The sequence below is a fragment of the Sinocyclocheilus grahami genome, unplaced genomic scaffold (genome assembly GCF_001515645.1).
Source record: "Sinocyclocheilus grahami isolate Dianchi unplaced genomic scaffold, SAMN03320097.WGS_v1.1 scaffold126.1, whole genome shotgun sequence".
Taxonomy (NCBI): domain Eukaryota; kingdom Metazoa; phylum Chordata; class Actinopteri; order Cypriniformes; family Cyprinidae; genus Sinocyclocheilus; species Sinocyclocheilus grahami.
This window is the reverse complement of record NW_015505305.1, coordinates 4,808,439-4,830,042: the sequence shown is the minus strand read 5'-3', so window position 1 is coordinate 4,830,042 and position 21,604 is coordinate 4,808,439. Positions and strand designations below refer to the sequence as shown.

General features: G+C 37.0%; 1 protein-coding gene across 4 annotated transcripts in view; it reads left to right on the top strand.

Moving 5' to 3' along the window:
* Positions 1–754: 754 nt before the first annotated feature.
* Positions 755–21,604, top strand: part of LOC107590280 (polypyrimidine tract-binding protein 2-like) — a 23,918-nt gene continuing 3,068 nt past the window's right edge. The window contains exons 1-10 of one of the 4 annotated variants that reach the window (XM_016278983.1): positions 755–880; positions 6,063–6,090; positions 11,622–11,691; positions 12,197–12,381; positions 12,527–12,667; positions 17,610–17,732; positions 17,894–18,004; positions 18,122–18,335; positions 19,333–19,448; positions 21,333–21,366. In XM_016278983.1, the coding sequence (XP_016134469.1) occupies positions 873–880; positions 6,063–6,090; positions 11,622–11,691; positions 12,197–12,381; positions 12,527–12,667; positions 17,610–17,732; positions 17,894–18,004; positions 18,122–18,335; positions 19,333–19,448; positions 21,333–21,366 (1,030 nt within the window). In that variant the 5' untranslated portion in view covers positions 755–872. Of the gene's footprint in view, positions 881–3,722; positions 3,848–6,062; positions 6,091–11,621; positions 11,692–12,196; positions 12,382–12,526; positions 12,668–14,863; positions 14,992–15,496; positions 15,682–15,826; positions 15,968–17,609; positions 17,733–17,893; positions 18,005–18,121; positions 18,336–19,332; positions 19,449–21,332; positions 21,367–21,604 lie in introns of those variants that run through there. The other 3 variants (XM_016278984.1, XM_016278982.1, XM_016278985.1) reach the window with 3 other exon arrangements.

Sequence of the window (21,604 nt, the reverse complement as noted above, 5' to 3'; positions counted from 1 at the left end):
CTAGGTGATTCTCTCTACGTTTATGTTCATAAAATTATTTAATGACGACAGTGATAACAACTAAAACTAACAATTTTTTTTGTATGAAGGTGGATTATAAAACTGTCTCTCATGTTATGTATTTAATACATGTTGGTTATCCATGTCTCTGTCAGATTACTTTAATATATCTCTCATTCCCCCCCCTTCCTCAACAGCAATGGAATTCATAATTTAAAAAAAAATTCTTATAGGCCTCGAGATTCTGAGGTGTATTTCCTGAAAAGTATTCTCTTTTAGACTTATTTTAAAAAAATTAAACTTAAATTAAAAAATATATATATTTCAACACAATGCATGCGATTAAAAATGAGAGATTGCAATATGAACACACCAGTGCGATCTAAATTGTATAGCTGAATATGGTAGCATTATGAAACAATTGTCTCATTTGTGTTATTTTATTTCTCTGAAGGAATTCCATCTGAGGAAAAAAAAAAAAGCTAAAAGACACCCAGATCTCCTGAGATTTAAAAGACTAACTCTGAGTAATATAACTTTCTTCTAGGTCCTGTTACATTTCATATTATATACTGCTTATGAGAAAATATGATCTATTTACAGGCTAGGTGTGTATGGGTGTGCTTAATATTAACTGTATTATTTTAAATCTTACAGGCTTACAGTAAATGGTGTTTGAGTTTACAGTAAGTGTGTATCTCATATGTCGTGTGTGTTTACAGTAAGTGTGTGTGTGTGTGTGTTTCCTCATGGCTCAGTTTCCGCCTCCATTTTGTCACTGGTGTGTGTGTGTGTGTGTCTCAGCTAAAGCCAGTGAGGAGGAATAACACACAAACTCTTCAGCGGGTTCGTTTTTACACAGATCACCAGAAATGGACGGGTGAGCATTAAAAGCGCTCTTCATTTATGTTAAAAAAAAAAAAATCATTTAAATGCGAAGTAGAAGAGTTTCACACTTGCTGGAATGCTAACACGCTAGCGCTGTAACACTTAAACAACTGTCGTTTCATAATCTTTTTTCATTATCTAATGCAACGGTTGTATTGTCTAGTATGAAATGCCAAGAGCAAGACAATTCGCAAGAACTCAAATTAGTGAACAACAAAAATGAGTCCAAAAAATAGCAAGCACGTGTTAGCAGATTAGCCTCACTAGCTGTTTGTTTGCTCACGTTGTGCACACAAGATTAAGCTGAGTTTAATCGAGCGAGTCTTTTAACTAGTTTAATTTATAATTAATATGCTAGAATATGATGTAATTCCCCAGTTGACCTCATTTAGGTTGTAATTATATGCTTTCACGTTAGCTTTTATACCATCATAAAATGTATAAAATAAAACTTCTCTCTCAGTGGTTATATAATGTGTCGAGTTGCATTCAAATAGGAGAAACTTCTAAATGTTGATATTAAATACAAGTTATGGTTAACCAGCTAGCCTCAGTCTGTACTCTAGGGCTGTGTGTAAAAACTGGTTGTTACCTAGACAGTATTCTGGACACTATAGTCTAGGGATGCACCGGTATGAAAATTTTGGCCGATACCGATAACCGATTATTCTTTATTTTTGAAAGCCGATAACCGATATGTTGGCCGATAAATCTATATCCAAATTGTTATATACTTTTTGAGAGCCTGATTACAAAAAAGGTCTCATCATTAAAAGCCACATCCCAAACACTTCAACATAAGCAGCCTAGTTTGAACGGTGTACATTTTAAAAATATTTTTACTCTCCCATTACCAAATTTAGTCATAAAAAAGCCTTACAAATAAATAAAATTATGCATAAATAATGCAAACAAGTCACTGGACATCATTACACATGTAAAGAATCAAAATGAATGCGCCACAGATCAATAAAACGGAATAGCCTCTGCACGGACAATAATTAAATGATTTTAATTACTAAACCATATTGTTGATGAAAATAATAAGAGAAAAATACAAGTGGTTGTTGTTATTAATAATATATCAATGATTTTGAAAAAGTAACAAATTAATACCACTGTTTTAAATAGCAGCCATTGAGCTGCAGCTCAAGCTGAAGCTGAAGAGCTGAATGAACACGGTAAACTGAAGCGTTTTGCTGGCAGCTTATTTAACTCAAGGAAATGCATCCTGAGATTAATATTAATACAACATAAACATAATATTACAACTTATATATGTACAAAATGACGCAGTTATTGCATGCTATAGTCAGAATGTGTGATCCTGTTGTGGATGCGCTCTTCCCATAACAACGCGCTGAAACACAGCAACTAAACCCAAAGAATGCACAACGTTTTATTATAATAATGTTCTCATTAGAATGTTATATACACGACATTCCCAATCATAGTTATTAATGTTGTGCACTGCTGTTTGAGCTGCGTGCGCTGAGCTAAAGATGATCACCGGTAAACTGAAGCGCTCTTTTAACTTAACCAAACGCATTCTATATGAGATAAATCAGATATACATCAAATAAACACAATATTACAACGTACAATTGCACAAAAGGCTGCAAACGAACAGCGCACATCTGAAGTGTCTCTGAAGGAAATAATGCATTATTTATCGGCTTTAAGATATCGGCCAAATTTTCTTATCAGGCCGATACCGATAACAGAAAAAAATGAGCCGATATGGGCCGATACCGATATGGTGGCCGATATATCGTGCATCCCTAAAAAATACAACTGTTAGTTCATGTTAGCTCAGGTCCTTTAAACAATATGAACAAATACGACGTTTGAGTTTAATAATGTATTAGTAAATGTTGAAATTAACTAAGATTAATGAAGGTTTTAGAAGTATTTTCATTCTTAGTTCATGTTTACTATGCAGTTAATTAATATTAACAAACAGAATATTATTGTAAACTGCTACCACAATACTAAAATAACACAGGTTTGTAATAACTAGCTAGTATTGCTGATAAAAGCATTCTCCGCAATCTTTCTTTCCAGTTTGTAAATCCTGCACTGCAAAAAAAAAAATGTTTTTTTTGTCTTGTTTCCAGCCAGAATATCTAAAAATTCTTAAATCAAGAAGGACAAATTATTGTCTGGTTTTCAGAAAAAACATGTCAAAATTAAGTGAGTTTTTGCCTGAAACAAGCAAAATAATCTGCCAATGGGGTAAACAAAATAATCTTGTTTTCTGTTTGAAATAAGATTATTGTGTTTGTTCTAAGCAAAAACTCACTTAATTTTGACATGTTTTTTTTCTGAGGTGTATTTCCTGAAAAGTATTCTCTTTTAGACTTATTTTAAAAAAATTAAACTTAAATTAAAAAATATATATATTTCAACACAATGCATGCGATTAAAAATGAGAGATTGCAATATGAACACACCAGTGCGATCTAAATTGTATAGCTGAATATGGTAGCATTATGAAACAATTGTCTCATTTGTGTTATTTTATTTCTCTGAAGGAATTCCATCTGAGGAAAAAAAAAAAAAGCTAAAAGACACCCAGATCTCCTGAGATTTAAAAGACTAACTCTGAGTAATATAACTTTCTTCTAGGTCCTGTTACATTTCATATTATATACTGCTTATGAGAAAATATGATCTATTTACAGGCTAGGTGTGTATGGGTGTGCTTAATATTAACTGTATTATTTTAAATCTTACAGGCTTACAGTAAATGGTGTTTGAGTTTACAGTAAGTGTGTATCTCATATGTCGTGTGTGTTTACAGTAAGTGTGTGTGTGTGTGTGTTTCCTCATGGCTCAGTTTCCGCCTCCATTTTGTCACCGGTGTGTGTGTGTGTGTCTCAGCTAAAGCCAGTGAGGAGGAATAACACACAAACTCTTCAGCGGGTTCGTTTTTACACAGATCACCAGAAATGGACGGGTGAGCATTAAAAGCGCTCTTCATTTATGTTTAAAAAAAAAATCATTTAAATGCGAAGTAGAAGTGTTTCACACTTGCTGGAATGCTAACACGCTAGCGCTGTAACACTTAAACAACTGTCGTTTCATAATCTTTTTTCATTATCTAATGCAACGGTTGTATTGTCTAGTATGAAATGCCAAGAGCAAGACAATTCGCAAGAACTCAAATTAGTGAACAACAAAAATGAGTCCAAAAAATAGCAAGCACGTGTTAGCAGATTAGCCTCACTAGCTGTTTGTTTGCTCACGTTGTGCACACAAGATTAAGCTGAGTTTAATCGAGCGAGTCTTTTAACTAGTTTAATTTATAATTAATATGCTAGAATATGATGTAATTCCCCAGTTGACCTCATTTAGGTTGTAATTATATGCTTTCACGTTAGCTTTTATACCATCATAAAATGTATAAAATAAAACTTCTCTCTCAGTGGTTATATAATGTGTCGAGTTGCATTCAAATAGGAGAAACTTCTAAATGTTGATATTAAATACAAGTTATGGTTAACCAGCTAGCCTCAGTCTGTACTCTAGGGCTGTGTGTAAAAACTGGTTGTTACCTAGACAGTATTCTGGACACTATAGTCTAGGGATGCACCGGTATGAAAATTTTGGCCGATACCGATAACCGATTATTCTTTATTTTTGAAAGCCGATAACCGTCCCATAACCTGCCTAACGTTACCCAGCTGGCATTTTTGGACATCATAATTAGGGCTGGGTATGTCCGATTCGATTCTCAATTTTTTTAAAATTAGATTCAGTGAATATAGTTTCAATACAAATGCTATTGATATTTCAAAAAAAATTACAGCAAACATCAGTTTACAAATAGTGAATTAATAAAAAGAAATTAAGAACCACATGCCTGTATTTTAAACCTATTCTTTTTTTTTGTATAGGGTCCTTTTTAAACAATAGTAGGGCCCTATAAAATGTTCTTAATTTTTCTGGTAATCAGATGAAGGCATAAAACATTAATTTAATTTATAATCAGATGAAAATTAAACCCTTTTATTTTTTTGGCAAACAGAGTGCTGCACAACAGAGGTTTGCTGTTAAAATAAAAAATGAAACGCATGTGATTATTCCTTTAAAAATAAAGTTTTATTAATATTTATTAGCAGTAGTAGCATTGATTCTTAAGACTGCTAAATAGTAATATATTCGGACAGTTTAACGTTAAACTAAACGTTTATTTTGACGGGTTGCCGTGAAGAACTTGCAGCTGCAGTGTATGTGATATGACGGTAGTTTTCTCAAATGAAACAGTAAAATGCTAATGAAGTGACTCAGAGAGAGCAGCTGGAGATGACATTCGTGTTCATATCATCATATAGTGAGACGGCAGAAGCTGAAAACACCGCGTCACCCGCGCTTTAGTATGTGTGTAGTAAACAAAACAATGCGCCGCGCCATCCGCCATTCATTCATTGTGGAAATCATGACGCCTTATGCGTGATATCAAATGCTTCTGCTGGTTTATAGTATTAATATAGCATTTCACCGGAGCGTTGTGAATGGCCATGATAAGCGCTGAATGAATGACAGGCTTTCTGTTGTAACATCGCGCAAGGTAAATAAGGGTGACATCTAGTGGAGAAGACTAATGATAAGATTCACGTTAATCAGATCTTGTTTTAAATGTGCTGAAATAAATCCCGGAAAAGATCGATTCGCGGCTTTTGAGAATCGATATCGAATCGATGTCATTTAAAAAAACGATTAATCGAAAAATAATTTTTTTTGCCCAGCCCTAATCATAATGCTAGAAACCTAGTGATCCGCCTAACTCGTTTTCATTTTTGAGCATCCAAGTCTGGGCATCTAGGTTATCACTCATAACCTAGTGACCTGCATCCCTAAAACGGTATTTTAGCCTCAAAATCGATTTTGCTAGAAACATCCTTTTTGAACTTCGAAGCGTAGTGAGCAGCCTACCTTGACCGCATTTATACGTGCATTTCTGGCCTGCTGGAGGAAGAGTGGGATAAAGTAATGAAATACTGAAATGTTCATCAGCTTAATTTGTTGTGTCATTAAATAATGGAGGGGATTTAAAAAGATTCAGATTAAAGGATTTCTAGCCCTCCCTTTCTTTTTTAGTCCTGAATTTACATGTTAATTCCTGGTGTTTAATATGTGTCTGATCAAATATCACTTTGTGTTTTCAACAGCATTGGGGATGTCGCAGTTGGTGTTAAGGTAAACACTGTTTTCAGTATCCTTTGTGCAGTTTGTATTCTGGATGATGGATGGATAGGTAGTTACTAAACAAACTCATGAAGGATTTTGCAGTGCAATAGCAACCTGACAAAGGCAGCACAGCACAACATGCATTACTATGAATACGATCATAATGTTGTGGAATTTAGTTTTTAATAGATGTCCGCCTGTTGCAGTGGTGAGACCAAGTGGAAACCACAACAGAAATTTGACCCCATAGATACCAGAGCAGTGTGGTAAACCAGAGTTGTTTTTATGATAAAACATTTAATAATTACTCTTGAGATAGGGCTGTCTCAGTTACAAAATTGGCATGTAATTTATTGCTTTTTACAGTTATAAAGTATCAGATTTGCTATTAAGCTTAATACAGATGCACCTGTAAAAGCAGTATAGTCAAGTTGAACTTGGAATGTTTATTTTAAGGCTTTGTACATGAATATTGAACAGAAACATGATTAATTCAAAATTATATAATGCAAAAATGTAAAATATTAGTTTCTTCTATTCATGTTGTGTGGAACCAGCCACCTTAAATATTGCATTTTGGCAATATATTATTGATGATGATAATAATTTAAATATCGGAATATTATGCAATAGTACTTCCATGCTAAATTTGTCACTTTAACATGTCTTTTTTTTAAGGCAGGCTGATTAAACCCATGAGTCACTAACCTTGTAAATTTTTCTAAATTATGACATTATGTAGGATGATGATAAATGAAAGTGAATTTTGAGCCCTCACACTATGTGCATTTCATGCCATATTCGCTTAAATTTGCCTTCTTTTTACGGCAGTGTCTGGTTGGAATTAAAAATGAACAGCAATTGTGATCAGGTCTCAACACTATGGATTTTTTCTAGTGGTCCGGTCGAACCAGTGGTTCAAATGTTTGCTTGCCCTGCCAATATTTTCACTGGCCCTGCCACAAAAAAATTAAATAGTTGCTGTTATTATTGTTTTTGACCCATGTTATCTTTTATTCTAATATATAAGCTTATATGACACCAACATTTTAGATGCCAATTAAATTTTACAATTCTCGATTCTAATTTTGATACCACACTAAACACTTAAAGCCTAACAAATAAAAAGTTCAATTATTATTAAAGACAAATGAACAGTCAGTAAATAAGAAAACATGAACCAATTACAAGCAACAGCACAAATAAATATATAGAACAAAGATACACATGAAATTATACTTTAGAAAGAACATCAGACGTACTGAATGAGATGCAAACAGTAGGTGGTGCTTATGGAACAGCAGCGATACAGTATTTCCTTGGTTATCGCTGTATTTTGGCAATATATTATTGATGATGATAATAATTTAAATATCGGAATATTATGCAATAGTACTTCCACGCTAAATTTGTCACTTTAACATGTCTTTTTTTAAGGCAGGCTGATTAAACCCATGAGTCACTAACCTTGTAAATTTTTCTAAATTATGACATTATGTAGGATGATGATAAATGAAAGTGAATTTTGAGCCCTCACACTATGTGCATTTCATGCCATATTCGCTTAAATTTGCCTTCTTTTTACGGCAGTGTCTGGTTGGAATTAAAAATGAACAGTAATTGTGATCAGGTCTCAACACTATGGATTTTTTCTAGTGGTCCGGTCGAACCAGTGGTTCAAATGTTTGCTTGCCCTGCCAATATTTTCACAAAAAAATTAAATAGTTGCTGTTATTATTGCTTTTGACCCATGTTATCTTTTATTCTAATAAATAAGCTTATATGACACCAACATTTTAGATGCCAATTAAATTTTACAATTCTCGATTCTAATTTTGATACCACACTAAACACTTAAAGCCTAACAAATAAAAAGTTCAATTATTATTAAAGACAAATGAACAGTCAGTAAATAAGAAAACATGAACCAATTACAAGCAACAGCACAAATAAATATATAGAACAAAGATACACATGAAATTATACTTTAGAAAGAACATCAGACGTACTGAATGAGATGCAAACAGTAGGTGGTGCTTATGGAACAGCAGCGATACAGTATTTCCTTGGTTATCGCTGTACAGAAAGCAGCGCAGCGCTTATTAACACTACTTTAAATGCCTCTTTAAAGGCCTCTGTTAACTAGGGGTGCTCCGATTGATTGGCTACGATCACTATCGGCCAATAATCACATTGGGATGATCGATCGGCGTCTCTTAAAGGCCGATCTCAAAAAACCGATCTCAAGCTGATGCCGCTGCCGTGAGAGGTTTGGCACGACATGCAGCGGCACCGTCTCAGTCTCTGTCCGGTGCGGGTGAAACAATTATAATTCTGAAGGTGAGGTACTCCCCTTCATATTTTTTCATTAAATAACTTATAAAGTAATTTGAAAACCTTGTGTGAGACATAATTTCACAAACAGCGTGAGTGAATCACCGTGCGTGCGCGCGCTCTCTCTCTCTGTCTATAAGTGAGCTGCACGCTGCACAGTTGACAGGAATTATAGAACAAAGATACACATGAAATTATACTTTAGAAAGAACATCAGACGGACTGAATGAGATGCAAACAGTAGGTGGTGCTTATGGAACAGCAGCGATACAGTATTTCCTTGGTTATCGCTGTACAGAAAGCAGCGCAGCGCAGCGCTTATTAACACTACTTTAAATGCCTCTTTAAAGGCCTCTGTTAACTAGGGGTGCTCCGATTGATTGGCTACCGATCACTATCGGCCAATAATCACATTGGGATGTTTGATCGGCGGTCTCTAAAAAGGCCGATCTCAAAAAACCGATCTCAAGCTGATGACATGCAGCGGCACCATCTCAGTCTCTGTCAAATGCGGGTAAAATAATTATAATGCTGAAGGTGAGGTACACACCTTAATATTTCTTCATCAAATAACTTAAAGTAATTTGAAAACCTTGCATTAAATAAATTGCATTACTTTTTAATTCTTGCCAGTGTTTAACCATTCAGCGCTCGCGCGCTCTCCTGGAGACCGTGCACTCATGCCCACTCGCAGCACACTCATATAAAGCCATTGTTCACATTACTCCGTTTGGAGTGCATACGTGGTGCTTATTTTATCCGCACTCATGTTAACGGATTAAAGCGTTCACTGCACACGGTTGCGGTCCGTCAGGAGCGGTGCGTCTGCAGCAGTGCAATGTGAACGGCTATGTCATGTACGAGGCTCCGTTTTTATGATGAGAGGAAAGGTTGAGAAAACACTCCAGGTACATTTTTAAATGTACCAGGTTTATATACTATATATATATATATATAACTTATATAAAGTTGATAAGCAGTTAAATGTGTTGGTTTACACACAAATAAATGTGTAAGCTTTTAATAAGTCCAATAATAAAATGATTAATTTACTGATGATTTACAGAACTTTTTGTGCTGTTTTCTATCAGTTTGGACTTGAATGAAGAGAGAAAACTTGCACTTAACCTTTTCACAGGCATTTTGTTTTCATAGTTAGATCATGATGTATCGTTATAGGATTGTCTAGCAATATATCAATTATCGCAGAATTGCTGTATTCGTGATATTATCGTATCGTGAGCTATGTATCGTGATTCGTATCTTATCGTCAGGTACCCCGCAATTCCCACCCCTAGCCAAGACGGGTGTTTTGAGATACTTTTGTATGTATTTGTCCGTCCAAGCGCAAGAAGACGCTGAAAGAATCTCAATTCGGGGCTCGGGCGTTGTCACACAGAACACAGTGCGTGAGTACTGCATGTAGTTGTCTTTCGCGTCTTGCTTGAATGCTTTAAAATCGCTTGTATTTTTAAATGAGCAAGGCTTTAAAACACGTGCAAATGATAAACTTTCGAGACGACGCAGCAGTGTCCCGATCGTGCCAGTGACAAATTTATCAATTGTCCCAAGCGTCTTTCACGCTGGTTGGCCCCTTATTGTCAAGGCCTGGTGATTATCTCAGACCTACACAGTGAAAGCCAATGCTATCTCACTCTTTCTTATTCTTGGTTCATCCAAACATTGGCACTCACAAAAAAAAGATTTAGTATTAATCAAAATGAATTAAAACAGTGAAATGCAAACTCAGAATATGATGCAAACCTGCAATAATTAAATATGTTAAATAACACAAATGTATCTGAATAAATGGTTTATTCATTACACTTTTTGGTGTGAATTTGGTGTTTATATTTGCTATAAATAGAACTTCTTATATTAAAAACAATCAAGCCCTGCTTATATTTAAAAAGTAACGCAAAAGTAATATAACGCATTACTTTCCATAAAAAGTAACTAAGTAACGTAATTAGTTACTTTTTTTAGGGAGTAACGCAATATTGTAATGCATTACTTTTAAAAGTAACTTTCCCTAACACTGGTCTTTGCCAATTTCACTGTCACCTCATTCAAAAATACAATATATGCTTTTTTTAGTATTGCTGTCAGGATCATCATTTGTCTTCACATGGTTTAGCATTTATTTCCCCTCTTTTTTTAAAACTTATTTGTGTATTGTGTGGCGTCAAAGCCACATGAAAAAAGACAAAGAAGCCTAGGGTGATGCAAACATAATTTGTTTTTGAATGGACGAAGAATTGCCAAGCCATTAAAGTGCATTATTGGATATTATGTGGCTGATTCTTTGTCGTTGAAAGAAAAGTGTTGTGTGGAAATGTAGAATTGTCCCTTACATATTAGATACAGGCCTGTTACAGGTCTCCATCTCCGCCTTTCATAAAATTAGGCTGGTAGTAATTGAATGGGGGCAGTTTATGTCCAGGATAGTTAGAGAAGAACTTGTTCTTTTCAAGAGATGCCTTCTGAACACAGGCCTTTTAACTCGGTTTGTTTGCCAACAACAGAATTTTCCTCCCTGGAAAACAATGTTAGCCGGTCTTTCTGGGAAAGCAAGTGGAAAAAGAAGCATTTGATCTTATTGCTTTAAAGTCCTGCTTCTTTTTTTTTTTCTTCCATTCTAATCAGTTTTGATGCTGAGGCTTGTCTGTTAAGACCTTGCCATCTCTTAATGCATTCTTCTGCTTTCGGTCGTTTTGATGTGAAACTTCACCATTCTCTTGATTGTTTGTAGTGTCGATGCCCAGAAGGCAGGCTCGGCGGCGAGTTTATTGGCGCCGTAAAAGCAGCGTCCATAAAGAACGATTCGGTGGAATTTTTGGAAGGCACGGACCTGAGATGATCCTATTAGGAAGTTTGGTTTGTGCCATTCGCCATTTGCCTGCTGTCCCATCCGTCAGTTTTAGCTGCACTTCAAGCGGCGGCCTGATCACGCCGGGGCCCTTCGGGAACGTGGGCAGCTCAGGATGAGATGACAGCATCTGACATCTTAGACTCAACAAGATTAAAGCAACAATCTAGAAAAATAAGGTGGAAAGGCAGAAGCGTTTGGACGTGTGCTTTATATGCTGTGATTCCTTCAGCTGTCTGCAGAGAGCTGTATTTCATTGTTTGGTTGAGAGGATTGTGAAAGGAGAACATCTTTATTGGAGGACGGATTTTATTTTTCTCTTTGTGTGTCTCCGCAGAGAGGATCAGATGAACTGCTGTCCGGCAGCATGTATAACAGCCCCAGTTCTGGGCTGAGCAGTATAAGCGGTAAGTGTTCCTGACTTCCCCCCTTTCCAAAACGTGCAGTTTTCTTGACCATGAACGGCATTAAAATAATGAAATTATAACAGATGTTTCAGTGTGATATCTGATCTGAGAAGATCCTATCTGGGAATAACCTTACGCTTTCCTGTAGGTGGGAACCCACTCTTATAAGCATGTGACCGGAATTGCGATTATATGCACCCTGCATCTTATTACAGCTTCTCCAACAATAGATTTCAATATCCCATTCAGTAGAGGAATGACTTTACCCGATTAAAGGAAGCTTTGTTTCTTGAGTTCTTTCTATTAAGGATATCAATTGGAAATGTAGTGTGAAATGTAATAGAAGAGAGACTTAAATACAGTTTAGACACACTTTCAGACCTGGCTGAGTATTTAAATCTGCATCTTTTATCCTGATGTTGGCATTATGGTTTAAGATTTTTCCTTTAGAAATGTATTCCCTTTATCACCAGTATAATGTCCTCTTTCTGTCCACTTTTTGCAGATACGACATCCAACGGCAGTGACAGCAAAAAACTTCGAGTTGAAGACAGAGTCGGCGATGCCCCACCATCCCGCGTTCTTCACATTAGAAAGTTACCCAACGATGTCTCTGAAACAGAGATCATTGCCCTGGGGCTTCCGTTCGGAAAGGTCACCAATATCCTCACACTGAAAGGCAAAAACCAGGTGCGTGGGCAGGCTGAAATGTTTTCAATTTCACTTTTGTCGGAGTTAGTGAGTCTTGAAAGAGATTTGCTATTTCTGGTCCGACTAACAGTTTTGAGTTCACTGAGTTCATCTTACCTCGTCACTGAAATCGTCTTTGTCTTAGGCATTTCTGGAGCTCAGCACAGAGGAAGCTGCCATGACAATGGTCAATTATTACTCAGCTGTGACGCCTCACATCCGTAGCATGCCAGTCTACATACAGTACTCAAATCACAAAGAACTGAAGACCGACAATTCAAACCAGGTAACAAATTACCTAACTTTTCTCAAAATTGTAAGTATTTCAAGGGACAGCCAATCAGAACGTATTTGATCTTTAAAATCCAACTATGCTGACCAGCCATTTTGGATAAGTTAGATTTTGTTTTGGGCAGAAGAGTCAATATACATTTTCTGCTATTTATAGTGTGCATGGAAACTGTTGCACGGCCTTTTAAATTTACACTACTGTTCAAAGGTTTAGGGTCTGTAAGGTTTTTAAAATGTTTTTTTTAAAGAATATGTTATGCTCACCAAGACTGCATTTATTTGATAAGAAATACAGTAACAACAGTATGTGAAATATTATTACAAATTTCCTATTTTAATATATTTTAAAATGCACTTTATTCCTGTGATTACAAAGCTGAATTTTCAGCAGCCGTTTCTCCATTCTTCAGTAATGATCCTTCAGAAATCATTCTAATATGCTGATTTGGTGCTCAAGAAACATTTCTTATTATTTTAAATTTTGAAAACTGATGTGCTGCTTAATATGTTTGTGGAAAAATTCTTAAAGGGGTCATTGGATGCAAAATTCACTTTTGTTGTGTGTACACATCCACCCTATAATGATAAAAATCCACCCAGTGTTTTTTTTTTAAATCCCCTTTCTCAAATCGGGCTGTTCTGAGATTCTTGTCAGAATGACGTAGTTCTGCACAGGCCACTCCCACGATAGTTGATTGACAAGGCCGTCTTACCTTAGACCCGCCCTGAGTGAGCTGTCATCAGTCCGCCATTGTGTCGACTCCGGTGCAGGGGAAGACAAGAATGTCTCTGATTAAGCGATTGAGATGTTTTGTTGGTGGATGTAATAATGAACATAGCAGTCATTTACTCCCGACATCTGAGCCGCTGAAGACGCAGAGGATTTACGTTATTTTCGTTTTTGAAGGGAATGCGCAGATCCTGATCGACCTAAATGCGTCTATGTTCGCGCGAATCATTCATGATCTAGCTTCATCTTCAGAAGAAGTGAGTATAAGGGATTTTTAATGAATCTTTGCAAATCGCCTTTCCTAATAAGTGCTAGTTATCCAGTTTTGCGGCTGAAGTTTACAGTCTTCTCGTCATCCCACAGAAGAGAGGGGCGGGGTCAGCAGAGCTCATTAGCATTTAAAGCAACATGGACTAGAATGGCGTGCTGAAAACAGAGCTGATTTTGACAGGGTAAAAAGGGTGTTTTTTACACTACCATTGAGAAATTTTAACCAAAGTATGTTATAGACTTTTCATTAAAAGAAGCCTAGGGTGATGCAAACATAATTTGTTTTTGAATGGACGAAGAATTGCCAAGCCATTAAAGTGCATTATTGGATATTATGTGGCTGATTCTTTGTCGTTGAAAGAAAAGTGTTGTGTGGAAATGTAGAATTGTCCCTTACATATTAGATACAGGCCTGTTACAGGTCTCCATCTCCGCCTTTCATAAAATTAGGCTGGTAGTAATTGAATGGGGGCAGTTTATGTCCAGGATAGTTAGAGAAGAACTTGTTCTTTTCAAGAGATGCCTTCTGAACACAGGCCTTTTAACTCGGTTTGTTTGCCAACAACAGAATTTTCCTCCCTGGAAAACAATGTTAGCCGGTCTTTCTGGGAAAGCAAGTGGAAAAAGAAGCATTTGATCTTATTGCTTTAAAGTCCTGCTTCTTTTTTTTTTTCTTCCATTCTAATCAGTTTTGATGCTGAGGCTTGTCTGTTAAGACCTTGCCATCTCTTAATGCATTCTTCTGCTTTCGGTCGTTTTGATGTGAAACTTCACCATTCTCTTGATTGTTTGTAGTGTCGATGCCCAGAAGGCAGGCTCGGCGGCGAGTTTATTGGCGCCGTAAAAGCAGCGTCCATAAAGAACGATTCGGTGGAATTTTTGGAAGGCACGGACCTGAGATGATCCTATTAGGAAGTTTGGTTTGTGCCATTCGCCATTTGCCTGCTGTCCCATCCGTCAGTTTTAGCTGCACTTCAAGCGGCGGCCTGATCACGCCGGGGCCCTTCGGGAACGTGGGCAGCTCAGGATGAGATGACAGCATCTGACATCTTAGACTCAACAAGATTAAAGCAACAATCTAGAAAAATAAGGTGGAAAGGCAGAAGCGTTTGGACGTGTGCTTTATATGCTGTGATTCCTTCAGCTGTCTGCAGAGAGCTGTATTTCATTGTTTGGTTGAGAGGATTGTGAAAGGAGAACATCTTTATTGGAGGACGGATTTTATTTTTCTCTTTGTGTGTCTCCGCAGAGAGGATCAGATGAACTGCTGTCCGGCAGCATGTATAACAGCCCCAGTTCTGGGCTGAGCAGTATAAGCGGTAAGTGTTCCTGACTTCCCCCCTTTCCAAAACGTGCAGTTTTCTTGACCATGAACGGCATTAAAATAATGAAATTATAACAGATGTTTCAGTGTGATATCTGATCTGAGAAGATCCTATCTGGGAATAACCTTACGCTTTCCTGTAGGTGGGAACCCACTCTTATAAGCATGTGACCGGAATTGCGATTATATGCACCCTGCATCTTATTACAGCTTCTCCAACAATAGATTTCAATATCCCATTCAGTAGAGGAATGACTTTACCCGATTAAAGGAAGCTTTGTTTCTTGAGTTCTTTCTATTAAGGATATCAATTGGAAATGTAGTGTGAAATGTAATAGAAGAGAGACTTAAATACAGTTTAGACACACTTTCAGACCTGGCTGAGCATTTAAATCTGCATCTTTTATCCTGATGTTGGCATTATGGTTTAAGATTTTTCCTTTAGAAATGTATTCCCTTTATCACCAGTATAATGTCCTCTTTCTGTCCACTTTTTGCAGATACGACATCCAACGGCAGTGACAGCAAAAAACTTCGAGTTGAAGACAGAGTCGGCGATGCCCCACCATCCCGCGTTCTTCACATTAGAAAGTTACCCAACGATGTCTCTGAAACAGAGATCATTGCCCTGGGGCTTCCGTTCGGAAAGGTCACCAATATCCTCACACTGAAAGGCAAAAACCAGGTGCGTGGGCAGGCTGAAATGTTTTCAATTTCACTTTTGTCGGAGTTAGTGAGTCTTGAAAGAGATTTGCTATTTCTGGTCCGACTAACAGTTTTGAGTTCACTGAGTTCATCTTACCTCGTCACTGAAATCGTCTTTGTCTTAGGCATTTCTGGAGCTCAGCACAGAGGAAGCTGCCATGACAATGGTCAATTATTACTCAGCTGTGACGCCTCACATCCGTAGCATGCCAGTCTACATACAGTACTCAAATCACAAAGAACTGAAGACCGACAATTCAAACCAGGTAACAAATTACCTAACTTTTCTCAAAATTGTAAGTATTTCAAGGGACAGCCAATCAGAACGTATTTGATCTTTAAAATCCAACTATGCTGACCAGCCATTTTGGATAAGTTAGATTTTGTTTTGGGCAGAAGAGTCAATATACATTTTCTGCTATTTATAGTGTGCATGGAAACTGTTGCACGGCCTTTTAAATTTACACTACTGTTCAAAGGTTTAGGGTCTGTAAGGTTTTTAAAATGTTTTTTTTAAAGAATATGTTATGCTCACCAAGACTGCATTTATTTGATAAGAAATACAGTAACAACAGTATGTGAAATATTATTACAAATTTCCTATTTTAATATATTTTAAAATGCACTTTATTCCTGTGATTACAAAGCTGAATTTTCAGCAGCCGTTTCTCCATTCTTCAGTAATGATCCTTCAGAAATCATTCTAATATGCTGATTTGGTGCTCAAGAAACATTTCTTATAATTTTAAATTTTGAAAACTGATGTGCTGCTTAATATGTTTGTGGAAAAATTCTTAAAGGGGTCATTGGATGCAAAATTCACTTTTGTTGTGTGTACACATCCACCCTATAATGATAAAAATCCACCCAGTGTTTTTTTTTTAAATCCCCTTTCTCAAATCGGGCTGTTCTGAGATTCTTGTCAGAATGACGTAGTTCTGCACAGGCCACTCCCACGATAGTTGATTGACAAGGCCGTCTTACCTTAGACCCGCCCTGAGTGAGCTGTCATCAGTCCGCCATTGTGTCGACTCCGGTGCAGGGGAAGACAAGAATGTCTCTGATTAAGCGATTGAGATGTTTTGTTGGTGGATGTAATAATGAACATAGCAGTCATTTACTCCCGACATCTGAGCCGCTGAAGACGCAGAGGATTTACGTTACTTTCGTTTTTGAAGGGAATGCGCAGATCCTGATCGACCTAAATGCGTCTATGTTCGCGCGAATCATTCATGATCTAGCTTCATCTTCAGAAGAAGTGAGTATAAGGGATTTTTAATGAATCTTTGCAAATCGCCTTTCCTAATAAGTGCTAGTTATCCAGTTTTGCGGCTGAAGTTTACAGTCTTCTCGTCATCCCACAGAAGAGAGGGGCGGGGTCAGCAGAGCTCATTAGCATTTAAAGCAACATGGACTAGAATGGCGTGCTGAAAACAGAGCTGATTTTGACAGGGTAAAAAGGGTGTTTTTTACACTACCATTGAGAAATTTTAACCAAAGTATGTTATAGACTTTTCATTAAGACCCTAAATAATCATATCAACTTGTGGAAAATGGGCATCCGATGACCCCTTTAATAAATTAAGGATTCTTTGAATTGGTGGAAAAGTAAAAATAATACATCTCTTTATTGTCACTTTTGATCAATTTAATGCATCCTTGCTCAAAAAAAGTATTAATATAAAATAAAAATAAAAAATTTGAACCCACCATAAACTCCTCAATGGTTTTGTATTTTTTGACATTGGTCTGTTGTTGTAATCAACCAAAATGTTGTTGGTTACTTAACATGTAATTCAGACAGTTTCTTTCGGTATAATTGGCCGATTCTTGGCCATAATGAGCTGCTATGAGGACCAGACTTTCCCCATTATGTGTGTTTAAATAGTACTTGTATCTGATCTCCAGTCAGGTGGGACTTTCACATCAGGGTCCAACTCTAGCGATGGTAGTGGTACGCCCTCCAGTCCAGTGCTGAGGATAATCATTGATAACATGTTTTACCCCGTCACCCTGGATGTGCTGCAGCAGGTAGGGGACGCCACAGTTAGGATCAGCCTCTTATTGAGAGTTTACATAGGTGACAAATTGATGTCCTGTTGATGCTGTGTGTGTTAATTGTTTTTTTTTTTGTAATGTCTTTTCCCCTCTGTTGATAGCTCCCCTCAATGCTCTGCTTTCTCTGTCAATAGATCTTCTCAAAGTTTGGCACCGTCATGAAAATCATCACATTCACCAAGAACAATCAGTTTCAGGCCCTGTTGCAGTACAGCGATCCAACCAGTGCGCAGCAAGCTAAAGTGGTGGGTTTGCTCTCAGCGGAAGTTCACGTTTTTAGTGCCCTACGAAGACGACACATTCTTTCTATCTGTCTCTCTCTCTCCTTGTTCTTTTTTCTGTCTTTTTCTCTTTTGTTCTAGGCTCTAGATGGTCAGAACATATACAACGCCTGCTGTACCCTTCGCATAGACTACTCCAAACTTGTCAACCTGAATGTAAAATACAATAATGATAAGAGCAGGGACTACACTAGGCCAGAGCTTCCTGCTGGAGATGGGCAGCCGCCTGCTCTGGACCCCTCTGTGGTTGCTGCCCTGGGTAAAGATTCCACTTCCCTGCTCGGTAAGATTCCAGGTACTTGCCTCTTTTTTTTTACTACCTATTTTGGTGTGTCATTCAGTGTTTGTTGTCTTCATTCACATGCCCTCATGCACCCTAGTTGCAAATCTGTATGACTTGTGGAACACCAGACTTATGAAAGGAAACACTGTTTTTACACATTTTGTTAGAAATATAGACAACTGTTAATACTGACAGTATAAATAATATTTGCATGAATACTCTTAGCAATGACTTTCAGTCCAGATCCATACTATATACAAGATGTCGTATTTTAGAGGACCTCTTTAGCTTCACACATTGTCTTAAATGTGATGCTTGTGGCGTGAGATACTTAAAAAATAGCAAGATGTGATGCAGAAACCCAAAACATTTGTCTGTTGAGTACTCAAGGAGACAAAATGGCCATTGGTTGTCAGTTTGTTTGTCAGCCAAAACCATAATTTCTTCATAACGTGATTGATCCTGAGCGCCACTGAATGGGGACAGTATTTTAATCGGCGTCATTGATTTAACTCAGTCTGTCAAAGCTGTGTTTATGAAAGACTGAAAATAATTAGAATGTGCTCTTAAGTACTGTAAAATGTCACGTAGGCCGGTGTCTCTGAGTGCCTTGACTGACCTTTTCTCAGAGATCTACTCATAAGGCCTCTTAATTTAAAATGCAATTTGACATTTCCCCTGCCACGCAATCAAGCAGGTATTTTATTGATATTAGGCTTAAAATTATTAGGTTTTAAAACCCCACATGGTCTTAACCTGGTCGCTCTCACATCAGGATGAAGAACTAATATGTGTTACCTGTGTGTAATTCAGGTTTTATTGGCTGGCACAACTGAAATAGACATGAGATGATGACTAGGCCACTTTCTTAAACTTTTCTCTACAGTTAAAGTTGACTGATTGATTACCTATTAAATACAAATTTGGCAGTTTCTTTATGCATGTACTATCATTTTTAATGTAACATTTGGACTAGAATGCCCATTTATATTTTCCTGTGTGATTCCAGGTGCTCTGAGCCCATTGAGCGCGGCTGCTGCGGCCGCTGCTGCAGCTGGAAGAGTCGCTCTGTCTGGGCACTCGGGGGCCAGTGGAGTGCTGCTCGTTAGCAATCTAAACGAAGAGGTCAGTATACTATTACACTGTACAGTGTATCTCAACCTCTGCTTCACATTTACATTTTTCTGTTTGTCATGTCATGCCATGTTACATGTTAAGACTCATAGAAAATGCCACTTCCTCTGTACGATTTAGTCCTATTCGTATTTGCAGAGTGCTGTAGTCTCATTTTGCCTTGTCACTCTTTCTTTACTTAATACACTTGTGAAGCACACAAAAACTATAAATACCCTGGTCGTATTTCAACCTCAAAATATAAAGAATTATGTTTTTAATTAAATAATGAAATTTTAAATTACTTTTTTTTTTTAATGAAATTTTATGGCTTTATTTTTAATTTTCAAAAAGCCTGTTACATAATAAATATATTATTTTTAGTTTTTAATATAATTAGTATTTTTTTTATATTTATTCATTTTTACTCATGTATTTTGTTGCTTGTAATTTAAATATAATGTAATTTTCCATTATGGTATTTGATGGAATTAATATATTTCATGCAAATAAAAATAAAATTAATAATATTGTTGGGCCAAAGTATTAGAGATCCTTATTATATGCTTAATTTTTTTTACATTTTAAATCTAATTTCACATTTTGATTTTTGAGTGAAATATGGCTTAGTGTCTTATGTCTTTCCTAAGCCCACTTGCTTATTTTAATAACAGCAATCTCATTAACTGTATTATCTGAATCTGTTAGTTCTTGTCTCTGTCTGGTTTAACAGCTTTCTGGTCATACACCTTATAACGTTCACAGAATGAATCATTCTCTCTCTTTTGTATAAACTGTCTTACTCTCACTCTTTGAAAGCTAATAAACCATGGACATGGCACTACCCCTTTGCTCATCTGATAAAATGTGTTATTTAAACGTCAGTCCTCGCGTATTGATGTGGGGTCAATTGTGATTTTGTCTGTCCACACCATAACTTTAAAAGGTGGTTTTCATGTCTACACAAGCATGGCAATCACAAAGAACAGGGTCAAATTCTGTGAGTCAAATGCTTGAAGCTGTGACGCTTTCAGCTTTTCCTGGTCCTCAATCTCCTGCATGCCTCTTAAAAACGTCATAACTCTGCCGTTGTTCAGATCCGATGCTCCTTTTTATTTTATTTTTTGTATGAATGTATCCTTACCCCAGTACTGGGTAACTACATTTGGCACAATTTTTGCTTGTACAATGTAAAAATGCATAAAGCAGCCATTCTCTGACCAAACTCCTGCATTTCCTGTGTACACTGACCTGTATTATATTAATTTTTTGTATGAATGTATCCTTACCCCAGTACTGGGTAACTACATTTGGCACAATTTTTGCTTGTACAATGTAGAAATGCATAAAGCAGCCATTCTCTGACCAAACTCCTGCATTTCCTGTGTACACTGACCTGTATTATATTTTTTGTCCCCCCCCCTCATTTATATTCTGCATTTGCTTCCCTCTTTTCTCCATTTTGATTTTGTCTCTCTATCATCCTGTCTGTCTCTCTCTCTTTTTCTTTCTCTCCTCATATCCTGTTTTTTTAATCGCTTCTTTTTGCCCCCCAATTTATATTCTGCATTCGCTTCCCCCTTTTTTCTCCATTTTGATTTTGTCCTTCTCTTCCATCTTGTCTTTCTCTGTCTGTCTTTCTTTCTTCCCTCATTTCTGTTTTTTTTGTCACTTCTTCTTACCACGCCTTGACCACACCTCGTTGTTCATGGTTTTTTTTTTGTTTGTTTGTTTTTGTTTTTGCTTGAACAAAACTTCGGACCCCCCAATTAACCACCATGATCCATGACCACTTCACCATTCTGCGGGAAACCACCCTCCGTTATGGATGATCTGTTCATCTCCGCTCTTCCTCGACTCTTCTCTCTGTCCGCTTGCTCCTCTCTCCTTCTAAAGATGGTTACGCCCCACAGTCTGTTTACCCTCTTCGGTATGTTCTTGTTAGCTCTACTTTATTTATTTTTTTCTGTTATTCTTATTCTTATTATTAATGTGCTTTATTTTAATTTTTTTTATTTAACGTAAACATGAAATGAAAATTGACCTAAATTACTTAATTATTACATGTTCCTGTAGATATTGACCAATAGATTTATTTTATGCCCAAAGCCAAGTATTGATGGATTTTACATGTCTGATAGCCCATAAACCCCCCCCCCCTCCCCTCA